The sequence below is a fragment of the Triturus cristatus genome, chromosome 3_1 (genome assembly GCF_964204655.1).
Source record: "Triturus cristatus chromosome 3_1, aTriCri1.1, whole genome shotgun sequence".
NCBI classification, from domain to species: Eukaryota; Metazoa; Chordata; class Amphibia; order Caudata; family Salamandridae; genus Triturus; species Triturus cristatus.
Genome location: NC_140583.1, coordinates 502,588,559 through 502,616,078, shown reverse-complemented (window position 1 = coordinate 502,616,078; position 27,520 = coordinate 502,588,559). Strand labels below are relative to the sequence as shown.

Below are 27,520 nucleotides of genomic sequence, written 5' to 3'. Positions count from 1 at the left end.
GAGTAAGTGATTTGCCCAGAATCACAGGATGTTGAGCGTCCTAGCTGAGACTCGAACCCGGTTCCGCAGCTTCGAGGTCAACCGCTCTAGCCGTTCGAGATCATTCCCATCCCTCCCTACAGTTTATCAGAATTAACAGGCCACTCTCCACAGTAGTTCATTATGCTGCAAACTGGGAATTTTGCATCCATAGTGAATCACAACAGAAAATTATTAACTACTAATTTGAGTGGCTTGTTTGCCAAAGGAGGTATTAAACAAGAATGCACAGACTTACACACAGCACCAAAAGAGATCAAATAAATATGCAGGGCACTACATGGGTACTCTTCACTGCGAAGTGAAAAACAAAATGAAAAACATCTTTGGACAGGTTCAGTCTGCCAAAGTTCAGGAAATTTGGTGGGCCTGCCAAAGTTCAGGTTACCCAAAAACTTTGGACATTTGGATCAAAACATTTAATATTGTCTTGTCACTTGGTCACTGCGTTGCGGTCTAGGTATAGGGCAGACTCTCGGGGACCACCTACTTCCCTGCTACGTATACTGATTTGCAATATGTTGCCAATGTCATGTACCATTGGCGGTTACGGTCTTAGAATGCAAAAGTAAAAAATGATCAACAAAAATTGAAAAAATAAATATTGTCTTGTCACTATAAATAAAAGTTTCAATAAGTCCGCTTCCGAGCAATACATACCCCACCTATGTCTCGTAACTATAAATAATAGCTTTAATGAGTCCGCTTCGAAGCAACACATACCCCACCTAATTCAATCAGTTTTGGTTCATCCGTTTTACAATGTTCTTGCCATTTATAGATACATTTGAGTCAGGACAGTTGGAACACTTCCATAATATGGGTGCAAATATTCTTCTTGATTTGAAACATTTTCTTCGTTTAAAATGTTGGCATTTAAAATAAAAAAATATTTTTCTTTATGTGTGTGCTTGTACTTCACTTTCTCTAACTGAACAGATAAATCGATTTCTGCATGTGCTATGGCTTCAACATTGCAATATAAGTGAACTGATCACATATCAGGGAATCAAAAGCACCAATCAAAAATGGATTAAAGAGGATGCAAAGCAATCCGTTGACCACCACTGTTTTAATGGTGCTCATTTTATCAACATTAGCTAAAATATGAAATATCTCTCTCAAAGCTCAAATCTGTGTGATCTTGCCACTGAATCGGTTTATGAATAGGATGATTAAAATGTCCAAACAGAAGCTAAAAATACAGCCAGAAGGAAACAAATGAACTTTGACTGAGGGGTCTTAAAAGGAGAAGGATCTTACATCAATATTCTGTTTTCATGTCCACTACTTTCATAGGTGTGGAAGGAAAATTTGGTCAGAGTATATCAAGTTGTGGGAGTCAAGTGATTATCTTCAACAACCTGTGCATTTAGGTGATCCACAACAAAATCAAATGGTTTGGGGATTGAAGGACAAGATACTTATCTTCGAGTAACGCCATATCTGTTAGAGACATAATCTAGCCGCAGATTCTTCACCTTTGAATTACCCAGGGTCAGACTGGATCCGGAGGATTTTTCTTCAAGCAATAGCCCTGTGTGCCGGTAGGTGGAGTAGGTCGGCTCCGCGTGACATCCTCAGCATCGTCTGTGCCGGAAGTGACATCAGAGTCACCTTTATAGGCGCCACTTCGGCATGCTGACGTCAGTTACTTTTCACAACTTTCCATGGCAGAAGCGCAGAGCCATGAAGTGTACTAACATTGTTATGTTTCTGAACAACTAGGGCCTTGAAAGAGATCACCCTGGCCCTAGAAACCTGTCCACAGTGCAGGAAAGATGGGTTGGTCAGTAAGGAATCTGTAGCTATCGGATAAGGAGTTACCGAAAGTAAGTAACTTAAATCTGGATGATGTTAGAGAGAATCTACTGATGCTGCCCCCATTGAACTTTAGGTCCCAATTCAGAGCCCGCATATGCCATCAGGCATGTTTCACTAGCAGGATGCAGGAGGCCATGTGGCCCAGCAGCCTCAGTCATTCTCACCGAAATCCAGGATAGAGGCTGAAACATCGGTATCATAGCCTGAATATCCTGGACTCACTGTTCGAGAGGATGGGCCAGAAACTGCACTATATCCAGAACAGCTCTGCTGAAAGTGGGTTCCTCTGAGAGGCAGTTAGATGTGACTTTGGCACGCTGATAGTGAGCTCCAGCAAATGCAGGAGATTCGCTGTAGTCTGGAGGTGCAAGACAACAGCATGGGGCAAGCTCGCCTTCAACAGCTAGTCGTTGAGTCAGAGGAAGACTGGCACCCCTGATCTGCGCAGATGAGCTGCGACCACCGCCATCACCTTGGTGAACTGCCGAGGGGCGCTGGTAAGGCCAAAGGGGAGCATGGTGAACTGAAAGTGCTCGTGGCCAACCGTAACCTGCAGGTAGTGCAAATGAGCCGGAGGACGGGGAAATGAAGGTAAGCGTCCAAGTCTCCTGGGTCCCGGGCAGACAAGACCTGAACTAGACTGAGTACCTTGAACTTTTCCTTTTTGAGGAAGTAGTTGAGAACTCTCAGATCTAGACTAGAACGAAGACCCTTGCCCTTTGTTGGGACCAGAAAGTAGCGGGGATAACAATCACAGTCTACTTCTGGCGCTGGAACCTTCTCTATGGCTTTCCTTGGCCAACAGAGCCATGACTTCCTCCTGAAGCTAAGTCAGGTGATCCTCCATCATCCGGTCATAAGCTGGAGGCATGGAGGGAGGGGTAATCTCGAAGGGGAGGGAAGTAACCTCTTCGGACTATCTGGCGAACCCACCTGTCCGACGTGATGTTCTGCCAGTGGTGGAGGTGATGGCTGATCCAGCCACTAACTAGCTGTCCATGATCTGGAAGGGCCGGACTAGGAAGGTTTGGAGGTGGCGGTTGCAGGGTGGGGGGTGAGGGGTGGACTGACCCGACCTCTATCCACCCGACCCACGGGGTCAGAACGAGCCGCACCCACAGCCGCGCATAGTTTGCTGAACTTGCACGGGTCTTGTCGCTGGAATATGGATGGTGCTGTCTACAGTGCCCCTTTTGTAGCCACAAAAGGGGCAAAAGGCATAAGGGAGACGTGTGGCCACCGAGAGGCCCAAGGACTTGGCCATAGCCCAGGAGTCCTTAAAGCGCCCTAGCACAATGTCTGCCTTGCCTCCGAAGATACGTGTGCCATAAAAGGGTATGTCTTGGATGAAGAGAGGCCTGGACATCCCCTGAAAAGCCAAAAGTCCTCTACCAAGGCGTGGCGACGAACAACTACTGTTGATGCAATCGCCCTGCCCAGAGACCACAATGAATGACAAACTTTGCTGCATATCTCCTGTCTGATACTGCTTATGAGACGATGTCCCGGGCCTCCTCCGGGACCTGTGGCAGTACTTGCACAACCATTTTCCCAGAGTGTGGGAGTTATGGCTGTAAGAAAGTGGCTCTGTATATACTGAACCAAAGTAGGGTTCAGTGTGCACAGAGTCCACAGTCCCCCTGTGCACAGAGTCCACAGTCCCCCAGAAGTTTGGCAGAGGTTAAAGTTAGATATAACCTTACTCTCTAAAGTGGTAGCTTGGTCGAGCAGTAAGGCAGTATAAGAGGACAGTGTAAAGCATTTGTTGTACACACTCAGTCAGCAAATGGTCTCACACACTCAGGAACTGAACTCTAGGCCAATTGTTTTGTATATAAAAATATATAGTTGTATTTTAGAACCAACAATAGGTATCAAAATACTTTCTCAGAATAAAATACTGTAGTTGTATACTTTCAATAAGCAGTAGACTTTTAAATGCAATGGTTACAGTTGTCGCAATAGGCAACACAATTCAAACACAATTATAACATTGAGCTCAACGAGAGTTTTTAAGTAAATGCAATTTCAGTTACTTTACGTGTGATTTTCTTCCTCCGGGTTGAATCCTAGATCCAGCCCTGGTGCATTTCCTGTAAACAGTTAAAAGAAATCGTTTTTGTTACACAGGCGATTTTAAAGGAATATTTGTATGTTTAAAAGTCGACACTTAGAAACATTTCTGGCAAAAACCAGGCAATGTTATCCTATGGAGGAAAATCAAGTTAGCGGTAAGTACGGTTGTAATTACTTTTGAGGGTCAGTGCTGGGCACCAAGATCCAGCACTGGGATCTCTCCTGATAACAGGTGAGTAATTTCGTTTTCGTTGATCAGCTGATTTTTAGTGAATATTGTAAAGTTTCAAAACTCGACACAGAAGAATTTCCAAGTGAAACCAGTCAATGTTACCCTATGGAGAATGAAAATGCAGGTTATCGGCTTTCAGGTAAGTACTTGACTGGCAGAGTTAAGGTTCTGGGCATAGACTCAGGGGTCTCCTAGGGTCAGGTAGGTACAGTTGTTACACCCTCAGCGGCACAGGGGCAGCCGGGTGCAGAGAGAGTTAGGCCCAATGTTAGCCTATGGCGGGCAGGGGGCCTTTGGTTGCTGGCTGCTAGCAGGCATGCCACGTGGCTGTGGGAGCTGGGCTCCTGGTCACTCACTCAGGGCAAGTGAGGAAGAAAAGTAGGATAGAGGTTGCACTTCCAAGGGCACTCGGGCGACTGGGAGCAGGGTGCTTTTGAGCTGTCGGGCACTCAATGTGTTTCAACGGAGAAGCTACCAGATGAACAAAGGCTGCAATCTCGGGGACGAAGATTCTTCAGGTGCGACCACCACTTCGAGAGGTAAGTTGGGAAGCTGTAGGTTAGGTAGGCACCCAGGAGTTGGGCACAGGGCGCCGGGTGCAGGGGTGCCTTTTGGCCTCCGGGAATTCTTTCCCTCTGCTGGTCGCGGTTGGAGGGGTCCCTGGTTCTGAGGCTGCAGGCGTCGTCTGGAGCGTCGAGGGGGGTCCTTGGGTGCTGGATTCTTGGTCTTGGTCACAGTCGCCGGGGGGACGTCCTCGGGGTCTTTGTTCACTCAGGCACAGGCTGGGCTTGGCAGGTGCAGAGTGTGCAAGAGTCGCGGTTCCTTGCTGGCACCAGGGGTTGCTGTTTGCTTTGAGCAGAACCACTGCTTGTGGGAGTCCCAGTCTTTTAGAGTCACAAGGCAGTCAAGTCCTCCGGGGTTTTCGAGGTTGCTGACCACTGGAGACGCTGGGTTTTAGCAGGAGCAGGTTCGAGAGTCGACAGGCCTGTAGGGCTGGGGCCAAGTCAGTTGGGTCGTCCTATTGTTAGCAGCTGCACGGCAGGTCTTGTTTCTTCTTGTTCTTCTTGCTTGTTTCAGATTCGGGATCGGAGGAAGGAAGGTTCATGGTGCCCCTAAATACTAAATTTAGGGGTGTTACAGGTAGGTAGAGGTCCGGGACCAATGGGTCCCTTCCCTGGGGTGGGTACACCCCCTATCCTGCCACTCTCCAGTGGGAGGGGGGCAGGAGCCTAATCCTGATTGGGTAGGGCTCCCAAGCCTCAAGATGGCGAGAGCCCGGAGTTGTGTTTCACCTCGCCTCCCCCGAGGGGTGGGGTTGGCAGAGGCTGGCACACCCCCTTTCCTCACTTGGGCTTTCCCGCCAGTCTTCCCGCCAGAGTGGGGGCTAGAACCGGTGGGGACCAGTTGCTGAGTACAGCAAGTGGTCTGGGGAAGCTCACAAAGGTGGCATGCCTTTGAAGCTTCCCCCTGCCCAACCTGGGGGAGGAGACCTAGCACCTCGCCCAGGATATGCATTGTTGCAGGCCCAGGAGAGCGGATGGCTCTCTACCCAGGGGTCTAGCAACATGTCTGCTGGGTGGCAGCCTCTCAGACAGGACGTGGATTGTAGGTTGGGTTCAGGGGCAAGTTTAGTTTGCCCTCTGTCGTGCATTTCACAATAAATCCCACACTGGCATCAGTGTGGGTTTAATGTGCTGAGATGTTTGATACCAAACTTCTCAGTCTTCAGTGTAGCCATCATGGTGCTGTGGAGTTCGTGATGACGACCTCCCAGCACCATATACTCTTCATGGCAGCACTGCACTTACAGTGCCCAGGAATGGACCTGGGTACTGTAGGGGCACAGGGCTCATGCACCTGTTCCCACACCACTGGCATAGGGCACCCAGCTAGAGGGGTGACTGAGGTGTACCAGGGCTGTGTGTTTGTGAGCATGGCACACAGGGATGTGTGCCATGTCGACTTTCTGTTTTGTTCTGCACCATGATACTCAGCCTGCAAAGGCAGTGTGTGTGTGTCTGGGTACAGGGCCTCTAAGGGTGGCACAATAAGAGCTGCAGCCCTTAGGGGTCTTCTCTGGTCACAGTGCCCTGGGTACCTATGGTACCATTTACCAGGGGCTGACATTTGGCCAGAGATGCCAATTGGGTTTAGGCTTCAATGCAGTTTTAGGGAAGGAACACAGGCCCTGGGTACCTGATTGGCAGGAGCCCTGGGCACACTCAGTCAAAGTACATCAGCAATTCAGCAAAAAGTGGGGGCATACCATGCAAGAAAGATGGCACTTTCTCACAATGGCCCAATAAGCATGCTAAGATCACTGACAGCAATGCAAGGCTGGTGGAAGAAAGTTTTTTCTTATCTCAACTGTCCAGCCTCTTGGATTCCCTGTCCGGGGTTGCAGAAGAGAACGTGCACTGGGCAGTAGAAACTTGGATCACCATGCTCTCGGGGTAGGGTGGTTGGTGAGGAAATTTGGGCACCACCATAACGTATGAGGCTCCCTCCTCTGTAGCCACGGTAGAGGAAGAAAGCAGGCTCTGGGCCATCCGGGATGAGAATGGGGCTGGCGCTGCCAGTGAGTGCTGGTGGCATTGGGTGTCTCGGTGTGGGGGCCACGCCGGGGAAGGTTGCAACGATACGACTGGCAACGGTCCAGATCCATGGGGGGAGGGGGTGACATCTGTGCCGGAGACACCGGGGCAGAACCCAAAGGAGTCCCCTCTGAGCCTACGGGCCTCAAGGCACGCCGGTAGGGTCAAGCCACTAACATATGATGGACATGGCATCATAAAATTCTTTTAGTTGGAAGGGGGGTCGCTCGCGCTCCTGGGAAGGCGGGGAAGCACGGAGCCGACCCAGGCACAGGTTTGCAGGAACAAGGCCTAGAATGCAGAGTCTCCCCTGTCGCGTTGGCTGACGAACGATAAGAAGTCAAAGCATGCTTTAACCTCTTGTATTTTTTGTGTGCTTCTTACATGATTGACTCGACAACTTCAAGTGGGAGAAAGAAGACGTGGGGCTACCGGACCGGTGCACAGGCCTTCCTCTCAACCGGGACCGTGAACAAGACCTCTGGGGAGATAGACGCGGTGCAGAGTGCCGGGCCTCAAGCAGCTTTGGGGACCGCTCTCGCAAAGCTTTCAGAGCCATGACCCAGCAATCGAGCAAGACTTCGAATAGTGGTCGCGCTCAAGGCACTAGAGACAAACCAGGTGAGGATCCGTCAAAGACATGGTTTGGTGACAGGCGTAGCACGGCTTGAATACATACTTTTTGGACATGAAGGAAAAAACCTACACACCAAAAACAGAGTCTACAAAATGCAGAAAAAAGCCTGTCAGAAAGTGACAGGGGTTAGCTCTCTTCATGGACCTGCATTGGTTATCACAGTGTGGAAATGTGGATTTTCCTGATCAGTTATGTCCCCTATCTTGGACCCCAACGGTTCTATATGCATGTTACAAGTACATGTATGTTCCCTCCAGTTCCAGTTTCTAAGACGCAAACATATGTGTGTCTACCGTTGACATGTTCTCTGTCAGATCCGCCATCACAGGGTTGGATATTCGATTCCTAAGTATGAAAAGCCACCGACTTTATATGGCTAAGTTACTCCATTTTTACAGTTCAGGCAAGTAGGCCCGATTCTGTCCTCAAAGCCTTTCCCTGCTCTCTGTCTTTGACAGCTTCAGCTTGAGCTCGCATCTGTATCCATGAACTTTGTCCTACTCCCTGTGCAGCTAACGGTGACTGCCTCGGCCAGTTTTCGCCTGTCTGCCAAGAAGTTGTATTTCACCTTCGAATTATCTATTTTACTCTTCAGCCGATGCATTCCTGTCCAGTGATTTAGGTAAACATTTCCTTTAGCTCACAAGCAAAGGACTCAGCCTTTCCGTCCTCCTGCAAGTGATTCATAGCCCTGTTGCCATGGAAAGTTTTCTATCCCTCGCATCTCATATAGACACTTAGACGCTTGTACACGCACACAGTCAGTATAGAATAGATTCTGTCCGAGAGTTCTTCCTTGTGGATAACATAGTTCTTTAAACATAGGATGTTAGATATGATTTGGGATTAGGTTGACTTGACCCCAGACTTCTCGTCTCCACATGTAGAGCTAAATGTCAAGTCCCCTTCACCCCCTAGTTGCACGTCAATTACACGTCATGCTGCCGCGCGCGCATCTATGCCAAGTATTATCTTATAGATCCACCTATGTCTGATAATTCTAACCAATCATGTTTCTTTTATTCCTTATTACGCCTAGTTTCGATTATGTCACTGTTTTGTCACTTTTCTTATCAAATGTTACGCCTTCTACATTCGTTTCATTGTAATGCACTTATTATAAAAATACATGTCTGTTAATGAATTATTGTACTTCACTTCCTGAACCCTCGTGGTGACGGAACCTGAAGGCCGCGACTCGAGTCGGCCATTTTGAATGGAATAAAGCCCATTAGAAAACCTCTTATACCACGGATTCTGCCTCTTGTTATTTTGAGCTATTTACTTTATTTTAAGATTCCGTATGAAATTCAGTCCGGTATTTTTATTTACCACATAATGGCGCCCGAATAGGGACACTTTCTCATCTCACGCGCCGGCGGTGCGTTGCAGGCCCGGTCTCCTGCCACAGCTGGACGGACCATAAAACGCGTACCAGCAGGATTTCCTGTAAGCTCCCTCCGGTCAAGCGGGGGCGACTGAGGCTGCGATCAACCCAGACGAGGCGGTGAGAAGTGCGAAGTATCCCGACCAGAGCCTAGCTGAGAGAGCAAGATCCGAGGTATACAGAGGCCCACCAGGTTTTCCGAAATCCCGACGTCCAGAGGGTCCGATGTCCGCAGTTATCGAGTCCTGTCCATTCTCTGAGGCCTTCCGTTTCAAGGAGCTACTCGGTGAGTACCATCGCCGGGGAGGCGTGTTGACGCGCACATAGGTTGTGCCGGTCAAGACGGATTTGGGTACACAAATCCGGTCTGCACTGTTTAGCAGTGTATATGTACTGTTTAGCAGTATATCAAGTATTCCGAAGTATTCAGTTATTGTCAAGAATTCAGCGTGGTGATTAGTTAGGCAGACTGTCATCATTGTCGACCATTGTTATAATGTTTAATGTTTAAAGTTTAAAGTATTCAGAAATGTCTTGCATATTGTGGTATGAATGACTGTTCATTGTTCACTGTTCATTATTGTGTTTCTCGTATTAAGCAAGTTCAAGAGTAAGTATCAGATCAGTTGTAAATATGCCGCTCTTCTCGAAGTTAAGACAGATTACTACCAGAAAAGGGGTGCTTGAAGAAGCAGTTCCTATTCCTCCTAGGGATACTCCAGGGCATTTCATGTACCATAAACATGGCTTAGATGCCATATTGTTTCTTGCTCTATGGGTAGATTATACCAAAGGATTACCGGAAAGTCAAAGGTGGCCCATAGCGGGAACCTGGGATGCAGAGTGCATCATGAAAGTGGAGGAAGAGTTATGGAAAAGAAAGGTCAGACAGTCACAGAAAGACGCTGTTGAGTTATGGCGTAAAGAATCTCATAGACGAACAGAAAAAGCACGTAGACAAGAAGAGAGGAGTAAAGAAAGTTCAAATAAAGTTCAAGAAAATCTATTAATTGAGGAAGGTATCCGAGTGAAATCAGAACAAGTGAATAGACAAAGAAATGCTCTTATGAATGGTATGTATCCCCTTCTAGCCGAAGGACTACCTAAGGCTGCTCCAGAGATACCAAAAGACTTGCCACCCCCATTATTTCCAATTAAGGTACATCCAAAGGGGCATCCCAGAACCGCAGAAGATGTTTTTCTTTCCTCATATCTAGACGATGCAGCTCCCGAGTATGCTAACGCCACACCACATAGACCGTCTGGCGGAGGGGTCCAACGTCAGGATCAGGTATCTGTCCCCGTGCAACAGCAAGTCCCGATACAAGCTTCGGCAAGCACATCTGTTTCCGCATCTGTCTCCGCAGTCGACTCTACAGAGGTATCGACACCCATAGTTGCTGTGTCACGTTCAACGAACCCATTCACACCCGACGCCCCAGATAGGGCCACGGGAGGTGCTAGCAGTACTTTTACACCACCTAGAATAAATAAACTTGTCTTTCAAGAGTCAGCGCATTCACGTACACCTAAATTCGTAAGTGAACGTACGCTTAAAGAACTCCTTGTAAATTGTAGATATGACCCAGTGGTTGGTAAAGAGGACGAAATGGTCCTGGCATCATTACGTATCAGGCGAGCCGCAGAATATTTAGCAAGGTTACCAGGGATGACTACGCATCTAGATAACATATATCATTTTGTTCAAACAGGACGAGATCCAGGATGTATTAACAGAGCTATGGAATTCCAGAAAGTAGAGATACAGGGGGAACTGTTACGTTTCCTCATAAACTGTGTAATCAGAAATCAAGATCGTCCGGGGGTAGACCCGAATGCAATGCTTATTCTTACAAGATGGAGTCAGAATATATCAGAAGGGAGACACGATAAGCAAAATTGTATAATAGCCATGTGCCGAAAAATACGTAAAGAAATAGAGCGTATTCATGAAGAGAGATTGGGAACAGACGAGTTTGAGCAAGATGAAGTGTCCGAATCAGGGAATTCCGCAAGACAGTCAGAGACCATAGCTTATGTAGGCAGAGGAAGATCTTGTGAAAATACTAGATGTTTTTCTGATCCCATACACTCCGTATGTCCAAATAATAGCAGAACGTATCCGACGCCTGTAATAAATCTGAAGTCTCCTGAACATTCGTTTCAAGCCGCAGATAAGATACTACGAGAACGAAGAGGTTACCACCTCCTCGATTCTATGGATGAGCAAGAATTAGCCAGATCAGCCGTTCACTGGATTGACAGTCCTGAAAAATACGGTGATGAGACCGTAGCACACACGTTTCTCAACCTCAGTACAGATGAACAACGCTTAGCTGGAATCTATATGATTCAGCAACTTCTCATATTATATAAGAGCCAACATGCTGACCCTGGTCCTTTACCTGATATATTAACGGAACTACTCACAAACAGATGGAGAGGTTCTAGTAATAAGCTAATTAAAGAGATATTAGTGTCACGTAAGCAGTACGTCCTTTTTGTAAGTCCGGATTCTCTCTCGCTGCCCCACAGAGAAAGAACGCCGTACTATATGGATAGACAAAATCCTTTACGAGAAGTGCACCCAATAAAAGGCGAAGACAATGAGTTTCACCGTGTATTTGTTTACACACCCATATCAAAAATGGAATTATTAGAAATGAAGAAAGTAGTACCTAGTCATGACAAAGACCCAGCGGGTTTCCACCGAGAAATTAAAGACATGTTACTGATGGGAGAGTACACCTTTCCTGATATTATGACGATATTAAAGGTGCTTTTGCCTGCTGGCATATATGAAAAACTGAAAGAAAAAGAGTGGGAAGTGGGAGACCAAAAGATAGACTGGACAGCATTAGCAGAGGAAGAAAGGAGCCGAGCTGCAGGTTCAGGGCTCGGGGATAAAGTTAAACTGTTACCAGGTTTACTAGTACAGGTACTGCCACGTTTATTAACTACAAAAAAGGAAGATTGGGGTGCAATCACAGCCTGCAAACAAAAGCAAGATGAAGACACAAGCGATTATTATGCTCGATTTGAAAAATGTTTTGGTATAAATAGTGGTATAAAAGCAAGTAGTGACTCATATCCACATTTATTTGTGACAAAATTGGTGGAAAATGCATTGCCTCCAGTGAAGAATAGAATATTGAAATTCGAGAGTACCTGGCAAAGTAACACTCCGTCGCAAATGCTACAAATGTTACAGTATCATCACAATAGAATTAGGGATGAACAAGAACACGAGCATAGACGCATGAAGGATACAAAAATGAAAATGCTAGTTTCTCAGACAGTACCAGCAGATGGTCACAAAAAGGGTGTGACACATTCTGGTGATTCTGCAGTTCCTGTAAAAGGAACCTGCAATTACTGTAAACAACTAGGCCATTATGTACATGATTGTCAAGTCCTGAAACGTAATATAGCTACAGGTATTGCAAAAGAGAGACCACGATTAGTTAGACAAGATCAGAATGAACAAGGAGCTATGCAGCATGGACAGTCCATGCCAGTTCAGCAACAGTCTATGCCAGCCTCACAGCAACCCATACAGTTTGTGCCAGCTGCACCACCGTTGCCTGCTACTGCCACACAAACCACAACACGACAAATGTATCAGACTGCACAGTATGAATACCCTGAGTATCAGCGCTACGCATGAACCAGCCTAGAGAGGGAAGTCGACTTACCGCTTATCGAGATTCCTGTAGATCAAGAAGGACCTTATGTACATAGTGAATTATTAGGTCAAGATAGAAAATTCTTACTCGATACAGGGGCAAGTCGAACAACCATAAAACGTAGTGAAGTTCCAGGGGCACCCCTCTCAGGCTCTCAAAATGTTTCCCTTGGTTTTTCAGGAAAACCTATTGTTAATGAAGTATCACAGCCTCTACCACTTACGTTAGGACCTTTGACACGAACTACAGATTTATTGCTTACTAAATCATGCCCAGAAAATCTGTTAGGAATTAAGACTCTGAAAGCACTAGGAGCCATAATATGTTGTTCTCCGGAAGGAGTAAGGTTGTTTTTACGTGATTTTAAAGGTCACTATGTGTCTAGAGACATGGATCCCCGACTACAGACTTTACCAGTACATCTATGGGCACAAGGCCCTACGGATGTTGGCTGCATGAACATTACACCCTATCGAGTTACATTGAAAGCAGGAGTGGTACTACCACGAATGCGACAATACAAGTTACCGCATGATGCTGTAGTGGCTTTGTTGAAAATCATTGATGAGCTAATTGCCCAGGGAGTAGTTGTAGAAACAGACTCCAATGTATGTAATTCACCGATAATTCCGATTCTTAAACGAACTGATCCTACTGCTCCGCCAGTATACCGATTGGTTATTGATTTGCGTGAACTAAACAAGTGTATTGTACCACAATTCCCTGTGGTCCCTGATATATCATCATTGTTGACAGCAATTGATTCCGAAGCAACATTCTTTACTGTAATCGATCTCAAGAATGCCTTTTTCAGCGTCCCAATAGATCCGGAAAGCCAATACTTGTTCGGATTCAGTTTAAATGGGCGCAGTTTTAAATTCTCACGCGCTCCCCAAGGATTTACAGAAAGCCCCAGCATCTACAGCCAAGCACTGAAAAGAGAACTTGACAGTATCCACATGCCAGTCAATACTGCACTGCTTCAATATGTCGATGATCTGCTGATCACCGCAAGAAGCGAGTCAGAATGTGAAAAAGCTTCTCTGACAGTTTTACATTTCCTAGCCGACAAGGGGCACAAGGTGTCCCCTTCTAAGCTGCAATTCTGTGTTCAGCGAGTTATTTATCTTGGTCACTCGCTGTCCAAGGAGGGAAGGCAGCTTACACCAGATCGCATTCAGTTAATTGCTAACATGTCAATACCCCAGACACAAAAGGAGGTGCGAGCTTTCATAGGCCTCACTTCATATTGTAGGCAGTGGATCCCTCAGTACGCATTTCTAGCAAAACCACTTATTCAGTTAACCACACAGGAGGCAGCCACATCGACTGTTCTCCCTTGGACTCAGGAACATACACAAGCTTTTGAAAGCCTAAAGGAAGCTTTATGTCAAGCACCTGTTTTAGCAACGCCATGTTATAGCAAACATTTTACACTCTTTGTTACAGAACGCGAAGGTACTGCCTTGTCAGTACTCACTCAGGATCAAGCAGGATCATGCAAGCCATGTGCTTATTTTTCCAGTACATTAGATCCCGTAGCTCAGGCTTTGCCTGCATGCCTGAAATCAGTGGCAGCGACAGCTTTAGCAATCAGACAAAGCGATGCCATAGTATTAGGACACCCATTGACAGTTCAAGTACCACATGCAGTAGAGGTTCTTGTGAACCGAACACAAACACAACACTTGACCATAGCAAGACTTACCGGTTATGAACTGACATTGTTTCAACCACACATAGAGATCCGACGGTGTAATACATTGAATCCTGCTACACTATTACCTGTAATTGGAACAGACCCACTAGCTCATGATTGTGTTGAAATCATTGAAATAAAGACGAAACCTAGACAAGACTTGACAGACGTTCCATTGTTAGATCCAGACCTGACGTTGTATGTAGACGGATCATGCATGAGAGCAAGTACAGGAGATTTAGTGGCCGCGTATGCAGTCACAACAGACACTGAAGTTATTGAAACAAATTGTATAGATACTTTGTCAGCCCAAGCAGCAGAACTCATTGCTCTAACGCAAGCCTGTATTCAAGCCACAAATAAGAAAGTTAATGTATACACTGACTCACGTTATGCATTCGGAGTTGTACACGACTTCGGCGTGCTGTGGCGAGAGAGAGGTTATTTAACGTCCCATGGTGCCCACATTCAGCACGGACCCCTCATTCATGCTTTGTTAGACGCAATACATCTACCCACTGCTATATCGATTATGAAATGTAAAGCACACACGAAGGTTACTGATACCATTTCTCAAGGCAATGATTTAGCTGACAGAACAGCTAAACAGACTGCTCAGAATCGCACATTAGACATGACAAAGCCAATAGTTCAGACACCAACACAGTGTATGACAATTAAGGATCCCGCACTTGATGTAATTGACATACAGACACATGCCACAGCAGAAGAAATAAAGAAGTGGACTGAACTAGGAGGGATCCAGACAGATCAAGGGTGGATGACAAAGGAGAAATCTGTATGGTTTCTCCCTGATTCCATGGTTCAAGCCATTATAGCTACAGTTCACAGTCCAGCACATTTAGGAGAGAAGGCTATGCTAGACAGCATTCAGCACATTTGGTTCAACAAACATTTACGAGCAGCAGCTAAACAAAAAGTTCGTACCTGTATGATATGTTGTCAGTTTAATCCAGGAAAGAGTGTTCCCGTAGAGCAGGGTGGATTTCAGCCTCCTGACCATCCTTTTGAAGTCCTCCAGATGGATTATATTCAGATGGAACGTTGTCGAGGATTCAAATATGTCCTCGTAGTTGTCTGCGCTCTCTCCCGTTGGACAGAGGCGTATCCCGTATCAGATTACACTGCCCCGACTACTGCCAAGCAGCTAGTTCGAGAATTCTTCCCACGGTACGGTTTACCACGTGTTGTATATTCAGATAACGGTCAGCCTTTCTCATCCGAATTAATGAAACATGTCTCACTCTTGTTGGGATATCAGTGGAAATTCCACTGTGTCCGACACCCCGAGGCAGCAGGTCTCGTAGAAAGACATAACCAGACACTGAAAATCAGACTGTCCAAAATATGTAGAGAGAAAGGTGTCGACTGGATAGTAGCATTACCAGTTGCACTCTTTTATATGAGAATGGTAGCACACTCTAGAACAGGGCTATCCCCGTATGAGGTGATCTTTGGTAGACCACCGAATATGTGGGGGACGCCTATACCACGCAAAATAACTGACATTGACTGTAACATGCTGACAGATTACTTGGCTTCCTTGATGTCTGCACTACAATCTTCTCGTTCACAGGTAGCTGCAGCCTTTCCCGACAACACTGAGGCGAAACCCCATGACATTGTTCCGGGTAATCTTGTCTTTGTGAGAAATTTCGACAGGAAAAGTCAATTGGAGCCCAGGTGGAAAGCACCGAAGTTGGTCCTGTTGACCACAAGAACAGCCGTGAAGATCGAGGGACGTAAAGGGTGGATTCATTCAAGTCACGTCAAAAAAATTTCATGGACTACCTTCAGATATAGACACTGTGCCCTGCACTCCCTCACAGACTGATTCAAAACTTCCTTTTGTTGAAAAGAATGACTCTCAGTGCTATAAATTAAAGCTTAGGCCCAAACAGTCGAGCAATTTGATTGTTTAAGTCCTCTCCAAGGTGAAGCGGTTGAATTGTCTCCGACATGTATCCCTTGGACCTGAGTAGAGAAAATACCCGAGAAATGTTGAAACGACAGGCGTATTGTAAATCACTGCGTAGCCACTGTATTGTGACTTTATTAATTTTGTTTTTCTTGAGTTTTTTAATAGTTACTGCAAGTATATTGTTGCATATGTATTATCCTGATTCTAAACGTGTTTTCAATATAACTGATGAACACTCTTTTAGTGACCTACCGCCACATGAGTTGTCCTATAGACTTGCGCTGCGTAATAACACATTCATTAGTATGTTACATCATTCCCATCAGACTAGTAATGCCACCAATTGTTGGGTGTGTGGCCGACTCCCTCCCTATCAGAATAACAAAGGAGTTCTGCCTTTCTTTCCACATCCGTTCACACACAATGGCTCCTGTGGAGCATGGTTTAGTTTATTAAATTCCATAGACCCAGACACAGCAGTTTATCAACAACATTGGATATGGGGAAATCTGAATCTAGTTTTATTCAAAGTCTGTCACCCTAATAAGGAGGGTCACCCCAGTAGAACAGGAACTGATTTAGAAAATGAAGTGTATAAATTAGGTAATTTTACGCCTAATCTTATGATTTTGAATGTCAAATCCGAAGTTGAACTAATTCTGCCCACTATGTCAGTATTTCCAGTTAAGGGTGAATTATGTGTAAGAAAAGTTGGTTCCATACACATGGGCCATAGCCAATGCGTTACTACAGTAGAATATAGTGATCAAGGTAAATCTTCATTTAGAGCTTCTCGCCATTCTTACTTTATATGTGGTCAGACGGCATATATGCGTCTGCCTCTAGATTGGGATGGTACCTGTTACATAGCATTCCTTTTGCCACCTGTTTTCCTAGCTCCCCCTGATTATTATCGAAATGTTCATTTAGTACACAATAGAGAGCAAAGAGATCTCCCAGTTGTCGATTATACTGAAACAGCATGGGACAAGTATGTAGATTTCAATAAAGGTATCTTTCCCTATATAGGTACAATATCAAATAGTAAGCTGATACGCAGACTCACCAAGACTCTTGAAGCTGTAGTAAACGAGACTATAGCCGCCCTAGGCAATCTGACAGAGGAACAATCAGTGATGAGAATTGTTGTTCTCCAGAATCGTCTTGTCCTTGACGTCATCCTGGCCGATAGGGGCGGAGCTTGCAGGGTCATCGGATCCAGCTGCTGCATATTCATACCAGAAAATTCGCCATCTGTATATAAAGCTATAACACGCCTTCATAAGATTGTAAGCCAGATACACGAGAATCCAGGCACTTGGACGTGGTCCGGGTGGTTTTGGAGTGTGATATCAGCCTGGGGATGGAGAGTTCTATCCTTCCTAGGTATTGGCCTTCTTATGCTCTTCAGTTGTTGTTTATGCCTACAATGTGGACCAGCGATTTGTGGTCTGTGTGCCACATCGTGTATTCCACATCAAGGTTTTCGTTCAAAATACCGGAAGAAGAAGGAAGAAGAAATGATGCTCCATGAGCAAATCAATGGAATGATGAAGATTGATGTCTCGTGAAGGGCAAGAAGGGGACAAGGAGGGAATGTGGAAATGTGGATTTTCCTGATCAGTTATGTCCCCTATCTTGGACCCCAACGGTTCTATATGCATGTTACAAGTACATGTATGTTCCCTCCAGTTCCAGTTTCTAAGACGCAAACATATGTGTGTCTACCGTTGACATGTTCTCTGTCAGATCCGCCATCACAGGGTTGGATATTCGATTCCTAAGTATGAAAAGCCACCGACTTTATATGGCTAAGTTACTCCATTTTTACAGTTCAGGCAAGTAGGCCCGATTCTGTCCTCAAAGCCTTTCCCTGCTCTCTGTCTTTGACAGCTTCAGCTTGAGCTCGCATCTGTATCCATGAACTTTGTCCTACTCCCTGTGCAGCTAACGGTGACTGCCTCGGCCAGTTTTCGCCTGTCTGCCAAGAAGTTGTATTTCACCTTCGAATTATCTATTTTACTCTTCAGCCGATGCATTCCTGTCCAGTGATTTAGGTAAACATTTCCTTTAGCTCACAAGCAAAGGACTCAGCCTTTCCGTCCTCCTGCAAGTGATTCATAGCCCTGTTGCCATGGAAAGTTTTCTATCCCTCGCATCTCATATAGACACTTAGACGCTTGTACACGCACACAGTCAGTATAGAATAGATTCTGTCCGAGAGTTCTTCCTTGTGGATAACATAGTTCTTTAAACATAGGATGTTAGATATGATTTGGGATTAGGTTGACTTGACCCCAGACTTCTCGTCTCCACATGTAGAGCTAAATGTCAAGTCCCCTTCACCCCCTAGTTGCACGTCAATTACACGTCATGCTGCCGCGCGCGCATCTATGCCAAGTATTATCTTATAGATCCACCTATGTCTGATAATTCTAACCAATCATGTTTCTTTTATTCCTTATTACGCCTAGTTTCGATTATGTCACTGTTTTGTCACTTTTCTTATCAAATGTTACGCCTTCTACATTCGTTTCATTGTAATGCACTTATTATAAAAATACATGTCTGTTAATGAATTATTGTACTTCACTTCCTGAACCCTCGTGGTGACGGAACCTGAAGGCCGCGACTCGAGTCGGCCATTTTGAATGGAATAAAGCCCATTAGAAAACCTCTTATACCACGGATTCTGCCTCTTGTTATTTTGAGCTATTTACTTTATTTTAAGATTCCGTATGAAATTCAGTCCGGTATTTTTATTTACCACAACAGAAAGAAAAGAACTGATGTCAGTGTGCCGAGGTGGCACCCATATAGGTTACATGGACATCACTTCCGGTGTGGACGACGTCACGTGTCCCGACCGACGTCACCTACAGGAGCGCAGGTATTGCAAAATCTTCCGGAAATTCAAAGGCGAAGAATCTGAGGATAGATGTCTATCAGATAAAGCAATTAAATGCGATAAAAGAATATGGAAAAGTATTTTTATGTCATGCAGTGTTATAAAGCACATTAAAAAATCCCCTTCTTTCTTTTTCCCACCGCCACTCCTGTTTCCTACATCCGTGCCTTTCTACACCCTCTTTACACCCTCTTCCTTCTGTGTCCATATTGAGATTTCCATTTACAATAGTTAAATTTTTCACTGAATTTACATGCCTTAATTTCCTATTTGATTTTGTCTTGTACATTCTATGAAGATCTTCATTAAGCGTTCTGTTACTGTTTTCTTTTATCCTCTTCCACGTTCCCTTTTTTGACCTCTCCATGTGGATACAACGGATACCGCTTTTTCATTAAATTCACTCTTCTTTCCACTTATAGCACACTTGCTAAATATTTATTACCTCTTGGTGGAGCTTAAGGCATTTCCTCCCTTAACACCATGCTGTATACAGACGAGTATATTCTTGCTCAATTTCTTACTTGTTATAACTTTTTTCTCTCTATACTTTATAAGGATAGACTCTTGCATGTGCGCAGTCTATTGCTTTTGTACGGATGATGACCTAAAACGCCATCAACATATATGGCTGCAGAGACAGTTCTGTAAACCATTATACTGCAGAGTGCAGCAAATTGATTCAAATGGACTGTACAACTACTTTCATACTTAGCATTTATTGTGTAGACAGTCTGTCGCTATAATCTCTTTTGATCACTTCTTGCGCTATTACCTCCACCACCAGCAAAGTATGGTCACTTTTCACACTGAGCACATATAGGTTTATTAGTTAAATGTTGGTCTAGGTCTTATAATGTAATATTATAAACATATCCTATGGTTATTATTTCTACATGGTCTTTCTTAGAAAATATATCTCCTTCATCCTGCAATGGTTTTGTGACATATTCACTATCACACCAAGTCATTTCATTACTTTCCTGAAATTACACCTTGATGGACACAGCTGTCATATATATAAACTAATTTGTGGCACATTCTTTGACTGGTCTATTCTAAACATTGAACATTTGTGTTGCTGTAACAAGTGTAATTTACCAGTATTTATCTTCATGCTTTCTCGACAATATTTTCATTAGAAAGCTTTGTGATATATGTCAAATAGAAATAAAAGTAATTGGCGAAATACTGCTTTTAAATGCACTAAGAACATTTTAGGTTGGACAACATTTTTCTAAGCAGACTATGAACGTTATAGCATATTTCACATTTTCCAAATCTTCCACAGCTTCGACAACATTTATACTTCTCACCGAACAAAATCTTCACAGAGCTTGTGAAAATTTTCTCTCTCTGCATCACATTTCAGGTCATCGAAGAGCTTGTTGAGGAGCACAGAGGCACTCATCCGGCTATTCTCAGTAACAGGAAGGCATCCTGGAATCTCCATCACAGATCCACCTACCTCTAGGATCTTCTTCAATCCTGAAAGCACACACAATATATATTATACTGCACTGTAGACTGTAATAGCACAACTAAAATTAATAGATGGTATTTTCTCATCTGCCGAAGCAAAACAACATCATGCATATTACCAGATTGAACTAGAACTACTAGAGAACACATTTAGAAAACACTGTTCTCACCACAGTTCACTCTATCTGCTTTAAACTCCTAAAGCACAGAAGACTGAACTTCTAGGAAGCATTCCACAAACACGAGATTACCGCCACAAGCTTTTTAAAACGTACTTTCATTATGTTGAAACAATTTTTAGTTGCCATATATGCTCTACAAAGAACCTACATGGTAGCACTGAGTTGATAAGAAAATGTCACATTCTAGTGTAAGGGATAGCAACTAAGCACAAAAACTAAACACAAACTACTTTTCAGATAATAAAATTAATTGAGAGCATACAAACAACTAGGGACAGTGAAGATCGGTGTGCTCACCATTATCGATCACCCAAAGCGTCAAGCTGTTGTTGGGGTCCCGCAGAGACTTCCGTGGAACCACTTTAATCAGTAGGTTGAAAGCATTGTCTCTGCCTTGACCAGAGATATTTTTCTGGACAAGCATCTCCAAAAGGTGAAAGATCATTGACTTCAGCTCCTTCGAGGGATCTTTTATGGTACAAGACAAAATTGGAGATAACATGGGTATTAATTCCACATCTCTCTTTAATAAACACGTTCACTCAAACATATCCAGCACACAAATACTAGAGCATTGAGGCATACCTGAGGCCTGTTACTTTGTTCTCAATGTTTTGCTCTCAATGTTTTTTTGGTTTTCAACTATGGAAAACAGACACTAGTACACTAGCAGATACACGGGTGCTTCCTTTTAACACCATCAAAGAAGATGAACATAACTAAAACTGCCTAAATTCAACATTTGACAAACCCTGTATGTTTTCTGGCACCAGAGACTCACATTCTGAGTCTTTTGGCAGGCTCTTTATGTTACTTTTGTAGGAGAAAAGGTTATTTGCTTGCTCTTTATGTGACTTGTAAAGAAAAGGTTATTTGCTTGTGGTCCTAGTTCTGCATTGTAGGAATGTTCATTGAAGTAAAAAGTTTGAATAATTTTGCACATGGACCACAGAGTGATAAAAACAAAGGTTAAAGTGACGTTAGTTATGCAAAAATGTCAGTTACAACATACCATTTTAAACTATCAAAAAAAATATATATATGAAATTCACCAGTTAGTTATCTGAGCTAATTATAACTTGCACTGCTTACACATGACATCACTTAAGACATGTTCAATGACATTAGTAATGACATCATCCACAGACAGGCCACTACCTTACCTCACTACCTTACCTTACCTCACTCAACTACACACTGCCATCACTCCGATGCCTTTCTCTCAACCCCTGCTTGACAGGCCACCCTGAAACTTTCCAGGAAGGAGCTGAACTGGTGAACCCTTTTTTGGAAAGTTTTGTGAAGATTCGTCAAATGGCATCAGAGTTATTAGCAAACAAAAAAAATCAATTACCAATGAAACTTGGTCCTAACTAGAACTACACAGTGGCTGCGGCCATGGTAAAATATATAGTGGCCTATTAGGTGAATTTTGTTTTCCCCTTAATGTAGCTTTTAGGATTTAAGAAATACACATTTTAAGTATGCATTGCAGCATCTTTGTTGCAAAAGGGGGTTGAAAGTGTATACCAGAAAGGAAAACATGTAGTCCAACAGGCCTATGTTGAAAGCTGTGAAAAAAGTTATTTATTTCTGGCTCCTGTCAGTAGTAACTCAGAGCGGATGGGAAGTTCCACACCACTGTTTTTTTTTATAAATAATGTCTCTTATCTTTGTGCATTTACAACTTCACTCAAAGTTGTTACACTCATCTTCTGAGTAATGTGTTTTTCACCTGCAGCTAAAAAATAATTTCCGGTCAGTAGGTCTTCTCTTTTTGAGAAGTACCTTTCTTATGGAGGGAAGAAGGCAGTCTCAGACCTAACACAAGGTCTGGGTGGCATGTCTCCAGGCTTTACACTCTGTGAAGGAATGTAATATATGCCTGAAAATGTCATAAAGGACATTAAAAGACCAGGAGGGCATTAGGCTGAGAGGGATGGTCCAGGACACGAGAGCTGAAGAGGAGTAGAGGAAGAAGAGCATTCAGGATTCCTCTTCCCATGCATCTTCTGGAAGCAAGATAGTCACTGAAAAGGACTTCTCAAGGGGAAAATCTGGGGCACCAGACAAGGAAAAAACACAGTCAACATCATTATTCTCATTGTTGTTCAAGATCGTTGTTGAGACTCACAGCATCAATGTCAAAGCTTCAGTGTCTACGTGCTCTGCGTCTAAGGTGGGTTCGACACCATTAACTTCACACTGCCATGAAGACTGGGGACATTGATCTTCCAAAGATGTGATGACATCAAAGGACCAACGGAAGACTTTGACAAGATCACCGTCACCATTAGCTTTAAAGACCACATCTGGCTTTACCTATGCCTGGCACTCTGGATCCTCATTTCCTGCCTCTAAGGCCTTTGAGACCTATTATTCCATTTGAGGATCACATTCAAGAGTCCCTGCAGCCTTTGCAATGGTCTCCTCCAAATATTTTATCCGGTATCACATCTACATCTCCAGTGGGACGGACCAAGAGACATAGCACCTTGCTCTTTTCCACCATTTTCTTCAAAGGGTTCATTTTACAACCCTGAAGGATTCCAAAGGCACAGATCTATAACAAGATCTACATCTCCATATTCCGATATGGAATACTCTCCTTCCTCCTACATCTCCTGCTACTTCTCCTCTCGTTTCTTGGCTGTAGACTACATCATAACATTCCATTAAGTTTTAGGCAGAGCTTCGAAGCTCAACATTCCTCTTGAAACACTGCATTCTACAGTTCAAGTAATCCTAGAGACACTGCATCCAATAGCAGAGCCTAAACCTGTCCTTCTAGTGGTCCATGGGCGTTCTGACCTACCAGAAGAAAAGTTCTCACCCCAACTATGGGGGAAATTGCTACTCCACATCTCACGAAAAACATTTAAGGCTCCACAACGCACTCTGAATTCTTAAAGTCTGATCCCAAACCAGATTCTATTATTGTGACATCAGTGAGGAAAAATCTGTGCTGCCGGATAGACAGAGTAGCAAGTCGGGCACAACAGGTAGGAATGATTTGTCAAGACTTCGGCAACAAGACTTCCTATAAAAAGTCAATGAGAGTTCTCTGGTGGCCTACCAAGTGATCAGCACAGCAAAATTACCCTTCACTGCCTTGCCACGGAATCGCAATCAGAAGGTCTTTATGGCTTGGATAGACTCACTACCTTGAAGCCAGAAGTTCAACCAAAGTTTTTAAATCTTTCTCTTTCAGTGTCATCTCCGATGACAAAATGGTCAAAATGAAAAATGAAGCAGAGACTCTTAAAGCAGTGGGAATTGAGGAAAAGATTTTTCAAACAACAGTTTAGGCTAAAAAACACATTTGTTTCGAAGAAGGATGTGCCTGGCCAAAGGAAGTATTAAACCATGGCCACGATCTTAGTTACCTTTTAAGGCGTAAGGATAAGATCTGAAGTACTGAGGAGAGAATTTCTGTGATCTGATGGTTACCTGCCTTGATTCATCCCAAGAGCCCAAAGCACAGATGCCCAAGTGTTGCCTTGTGGTTCTCATCCTAGAGCATGCTGAGATGACAGACTTGTGTTGCTGCTTGATCCAAAACCAAGGTCAATAATGTCTAGAGCTCTCATCATCCCCTTAAGAAAAATGTAGCGGCAGTCCAGGTGTCTGCCACTAGAAAATAAAGGGAAGAGTGCAAACACTTCTGGAGGGATGGACACTTCTAACTGCAGATTCCTCCTCTTGAGAATATTCACCGGGCGTCCAACTGGATCTGGAAACTTAAAAGCAGTAATCCTGTATGCCGGTAGGTGGCATCGTGCACACCAATATCTCCTTTCTTTTTACACTCTCAGACAGGGATCTGGAGAATCTGCTTGGTCTTTTAGACCTCTTGTTTGTCAAATATTCTTCAGTGTGAAAGCATCCTCGCTAAGACTACAGGTTCAAACTAAGCAGGGACTGTCGCAAACAGATATCTGTGATGAACCCTCACAAAGTGTCTCGTTGGTGTCTGTGCTCGAAGCACAACTCCAGGACCTGTGCTCACTGGACCCATATGAATCCAAACACAAGAAGACTAAGTCGTGACCGGTCGAAGTCAATAGAAGGTCCTGTTCCCGCTCCTGAAGTCGTTCTCACGGCAGATCATCATACCAGGCAAAGTGTTCGTGTAAGTTAAAAAAAAAACAAAAAAACATACAACATAAGTTAAAACTGCGATCAGGCCCTGCCCGCCATTCTCGGACTACAGGGAGGGTGTCCTCGTGCCTTGCAATCTGCTCCTGATCAGAGCAGATTCCGAATTTAGTCCCACTACAAGCAGAGTTCCCGGATCAGTCAGCAAAGTTGCAGTAGGTAGAGACCTTCAGGAAGGCCATGCTGTGTATTTTTGGCACTTTAATAGTTCTCACTGGCACGCCTGTGGCCTGAGGAATCCACATGGTACTCCAGTCAGGCTTCTGCCAGTAGAATCGCCCTCTGCATGGTCTGTACCCCTCAAACCCGCATCAAGTTCAGCACCTACTCAGTTTCCACCTTCAATCCAGCTGGATGTATGATTAAACAACTAACTCCTATATCACGCAGGCTAAACCACAACCAAACCTAAACCTCTAAGTATTTAAACATGACTTACATTACAACGAAGATTACATAATTAACATATTAAGTAAGCACTTAATAATGATGGTGTGCATGTCACCGCGCTGACTTAGGCATCTCCCAAGAAATCGATTCATTATAATGTGTGATCCTCTGCTGAAGGAAAACTGGATTGTTAAAAGCGGGTGTGTGCATCACCGAGCATGCCCGAACTGTGAATACATGCTGCGGATTAAGAGATGGTGTCACCGCGTATGATTGAACTGTGATTATGTGCCCCGAAATCACAGTGAAGATGAACACATCAGTGCACATGTCCAATAACACGGAATAAGATTTATCCTCGTTTCCGTGCTCCACGCTCACCGCGCATGCCCCACACAACAGAATGACTTCTCTCTGTGTCTTCGTTATTCCATGTCTCCGTTGCTCGGTGTGATCTTGTGACACCCAGGAAACCACTCCACTCCTGATCAGTTCCAGGGCCACGAACAATGAGGCAGGATTACCCTATACTGCTGCATGGCGTGAAGCAGTGATAAAGTCACTGCTCCGACGTGTCAGGGAAACTCAACGTGCCACCAAGAAGGTAATGCCGCAAACTCACCTCAGTAGACGCATGTAGAAGCACACCTGGTCATACGCAGTGCTATAAATGGGCCGGTACTCACCGGTACGGAGTACCGGTACTTTTTAATTATTGCGTCTTGAGCAGTGCTATAAATGGGCCGGTACTCACCGGTACGGAGTACCGGCACTTTTTAATTATCGCCTCTTGAGTACCGGAACTTTTCTTAGGACAAGGAGAGTACCGGTAGTCAATGGGGGGGCCTTGCCTTGACACAGGTGTGTGCCCTTCATGGTCTCGTGCCTCGGCAGTACTTTAAACACGACCAGCTCTGATTTTGCAATCCTGAGCGGAGTTCGCACAGGAGCGCCAGAACAGCAGCTCTTCTGACACTCAGCAATCTTGTCCTGCGTCTCTGCAATACTTCCAGCAGGGGTGAGGCGGCAAGGTGTTTTGTTTACCCTTTGATCTTGCACAGTAGGAGTTGAGAGTCGACCATAAAACTAATGGAGATGGTGTGGGGCGTATTCTTCAGGGCAGTACAGCGTTTCAGCATGCCATTGTTTTAAATGACTGTAAATGTTAGTTCATGAGCAATTTAAATTAAGCATTTTTACTTCAATGTACATCCCATCCCAGCCCTTGCCGCCAATTTACCCTCAAACAAAAAACACTTTAAAACGCAACACAATTATTTTTGGGGTTTGGTGCATTTAAACCGCTTGTTTTGTATGTGAAACCACGTTTAACCCAAATGCGACAGACAGCTCCATGGAATGCTTTAGACTTTCAGACAGTTATGGATTTTAGCTGGTAATGCTTTAGCATGCTGGGGCTTGTAGTTATCCTTTCTCATTATAAGTAAGGGTTTCTAAAAATTCCAGCATGCAAAGCTTTGATGGCAAAATTCCGAGACAGTTTTGAACCTACCCTTATTATTATTATTAGGGCCATAACCATAGGACAGATACTTCTGATTTTTTTTACTTTGCAAGTGGATTTCTTGCATATAAAGTTTGGTACGGTTGAAAACCTAGCCCCACCCCTGGCTCCGCCTCTCGTTCCGCCCCACACTCCACCCCCCCCCCCAGTCCACCGCACCTTTTGGTGAGTACCTGCACTTATTTATTTCCATTTAAAGCACTGGTCATACGCATACAGTTAAGGAAAACACCATAGATACGCGAAGACTCTAATGTATGTGGATAGTTTTTAAACCACACTGAATTTCATACAGTACTCAAGGCTGAAGTTCAACCAAAGATGCGTTAAACCAGTAAATGCTGCTGTACTGATGGCCCTTAAACATCTGTCCCCTACAAGCGTTCGTCGTAAGGTAACGTATATCTATATATGTTAATACAACTTACCAAATAAATCAGGTCCTTGTAAATGCATAAGTGGTTAAAGAACTCGTGATTCAGGTCCAGGTCGTTGTTAAGGAGTTGTGGTTCAGGTCCCTCGTTGTTAAGAATTTGTGGTAAAGGCCGTTTCCTGTGCCAGCTCTCTCTTCTGCAGCGCCTCCCATAGCATTGATGCCAGAGTAGGACTTACAGCCTATTGTACTCTCGGACTCCAAAAAGAATCCACGACCTCAACCAAGGCCGTGCATTATGTCCACTGAGGCACGGACAATCAGCAATCCTCAGTCCAATAACTACGTGGTAGGGCACAAACTTTAGATAACATTTTCAGTGCTGA

General features: G+C 44.4%; 1 protein-coding gene across 1 annotated transcript in view; it reads right to left on the bottom strand.

Annotated features, from left to right (window-relative positions):
- Nucleotides 1-27,520, bottom strand: part of UNC45A (unc-45 myosin chaperone A) — a 443,919-nt gene that overhangs the window by 285,796 nt on the left and 130,603 nt on the right. Inside the window, exons 8-9 of the mRNA XM_085644379.1 lie at nt 20,986-21,156; nt 20,341-20,512 (exon numbers count right to left, since the gene is read on the bottom strand). Coding sequence (XP_085500505.1) covers nt 20,341-20,512; nt 20,986-21,156 — 343 coding nt within the window. The remainder of the gene's footprint in view (nt 1-20,340; nt 20,513-20,985; nt 21,157-27,520) is intronic.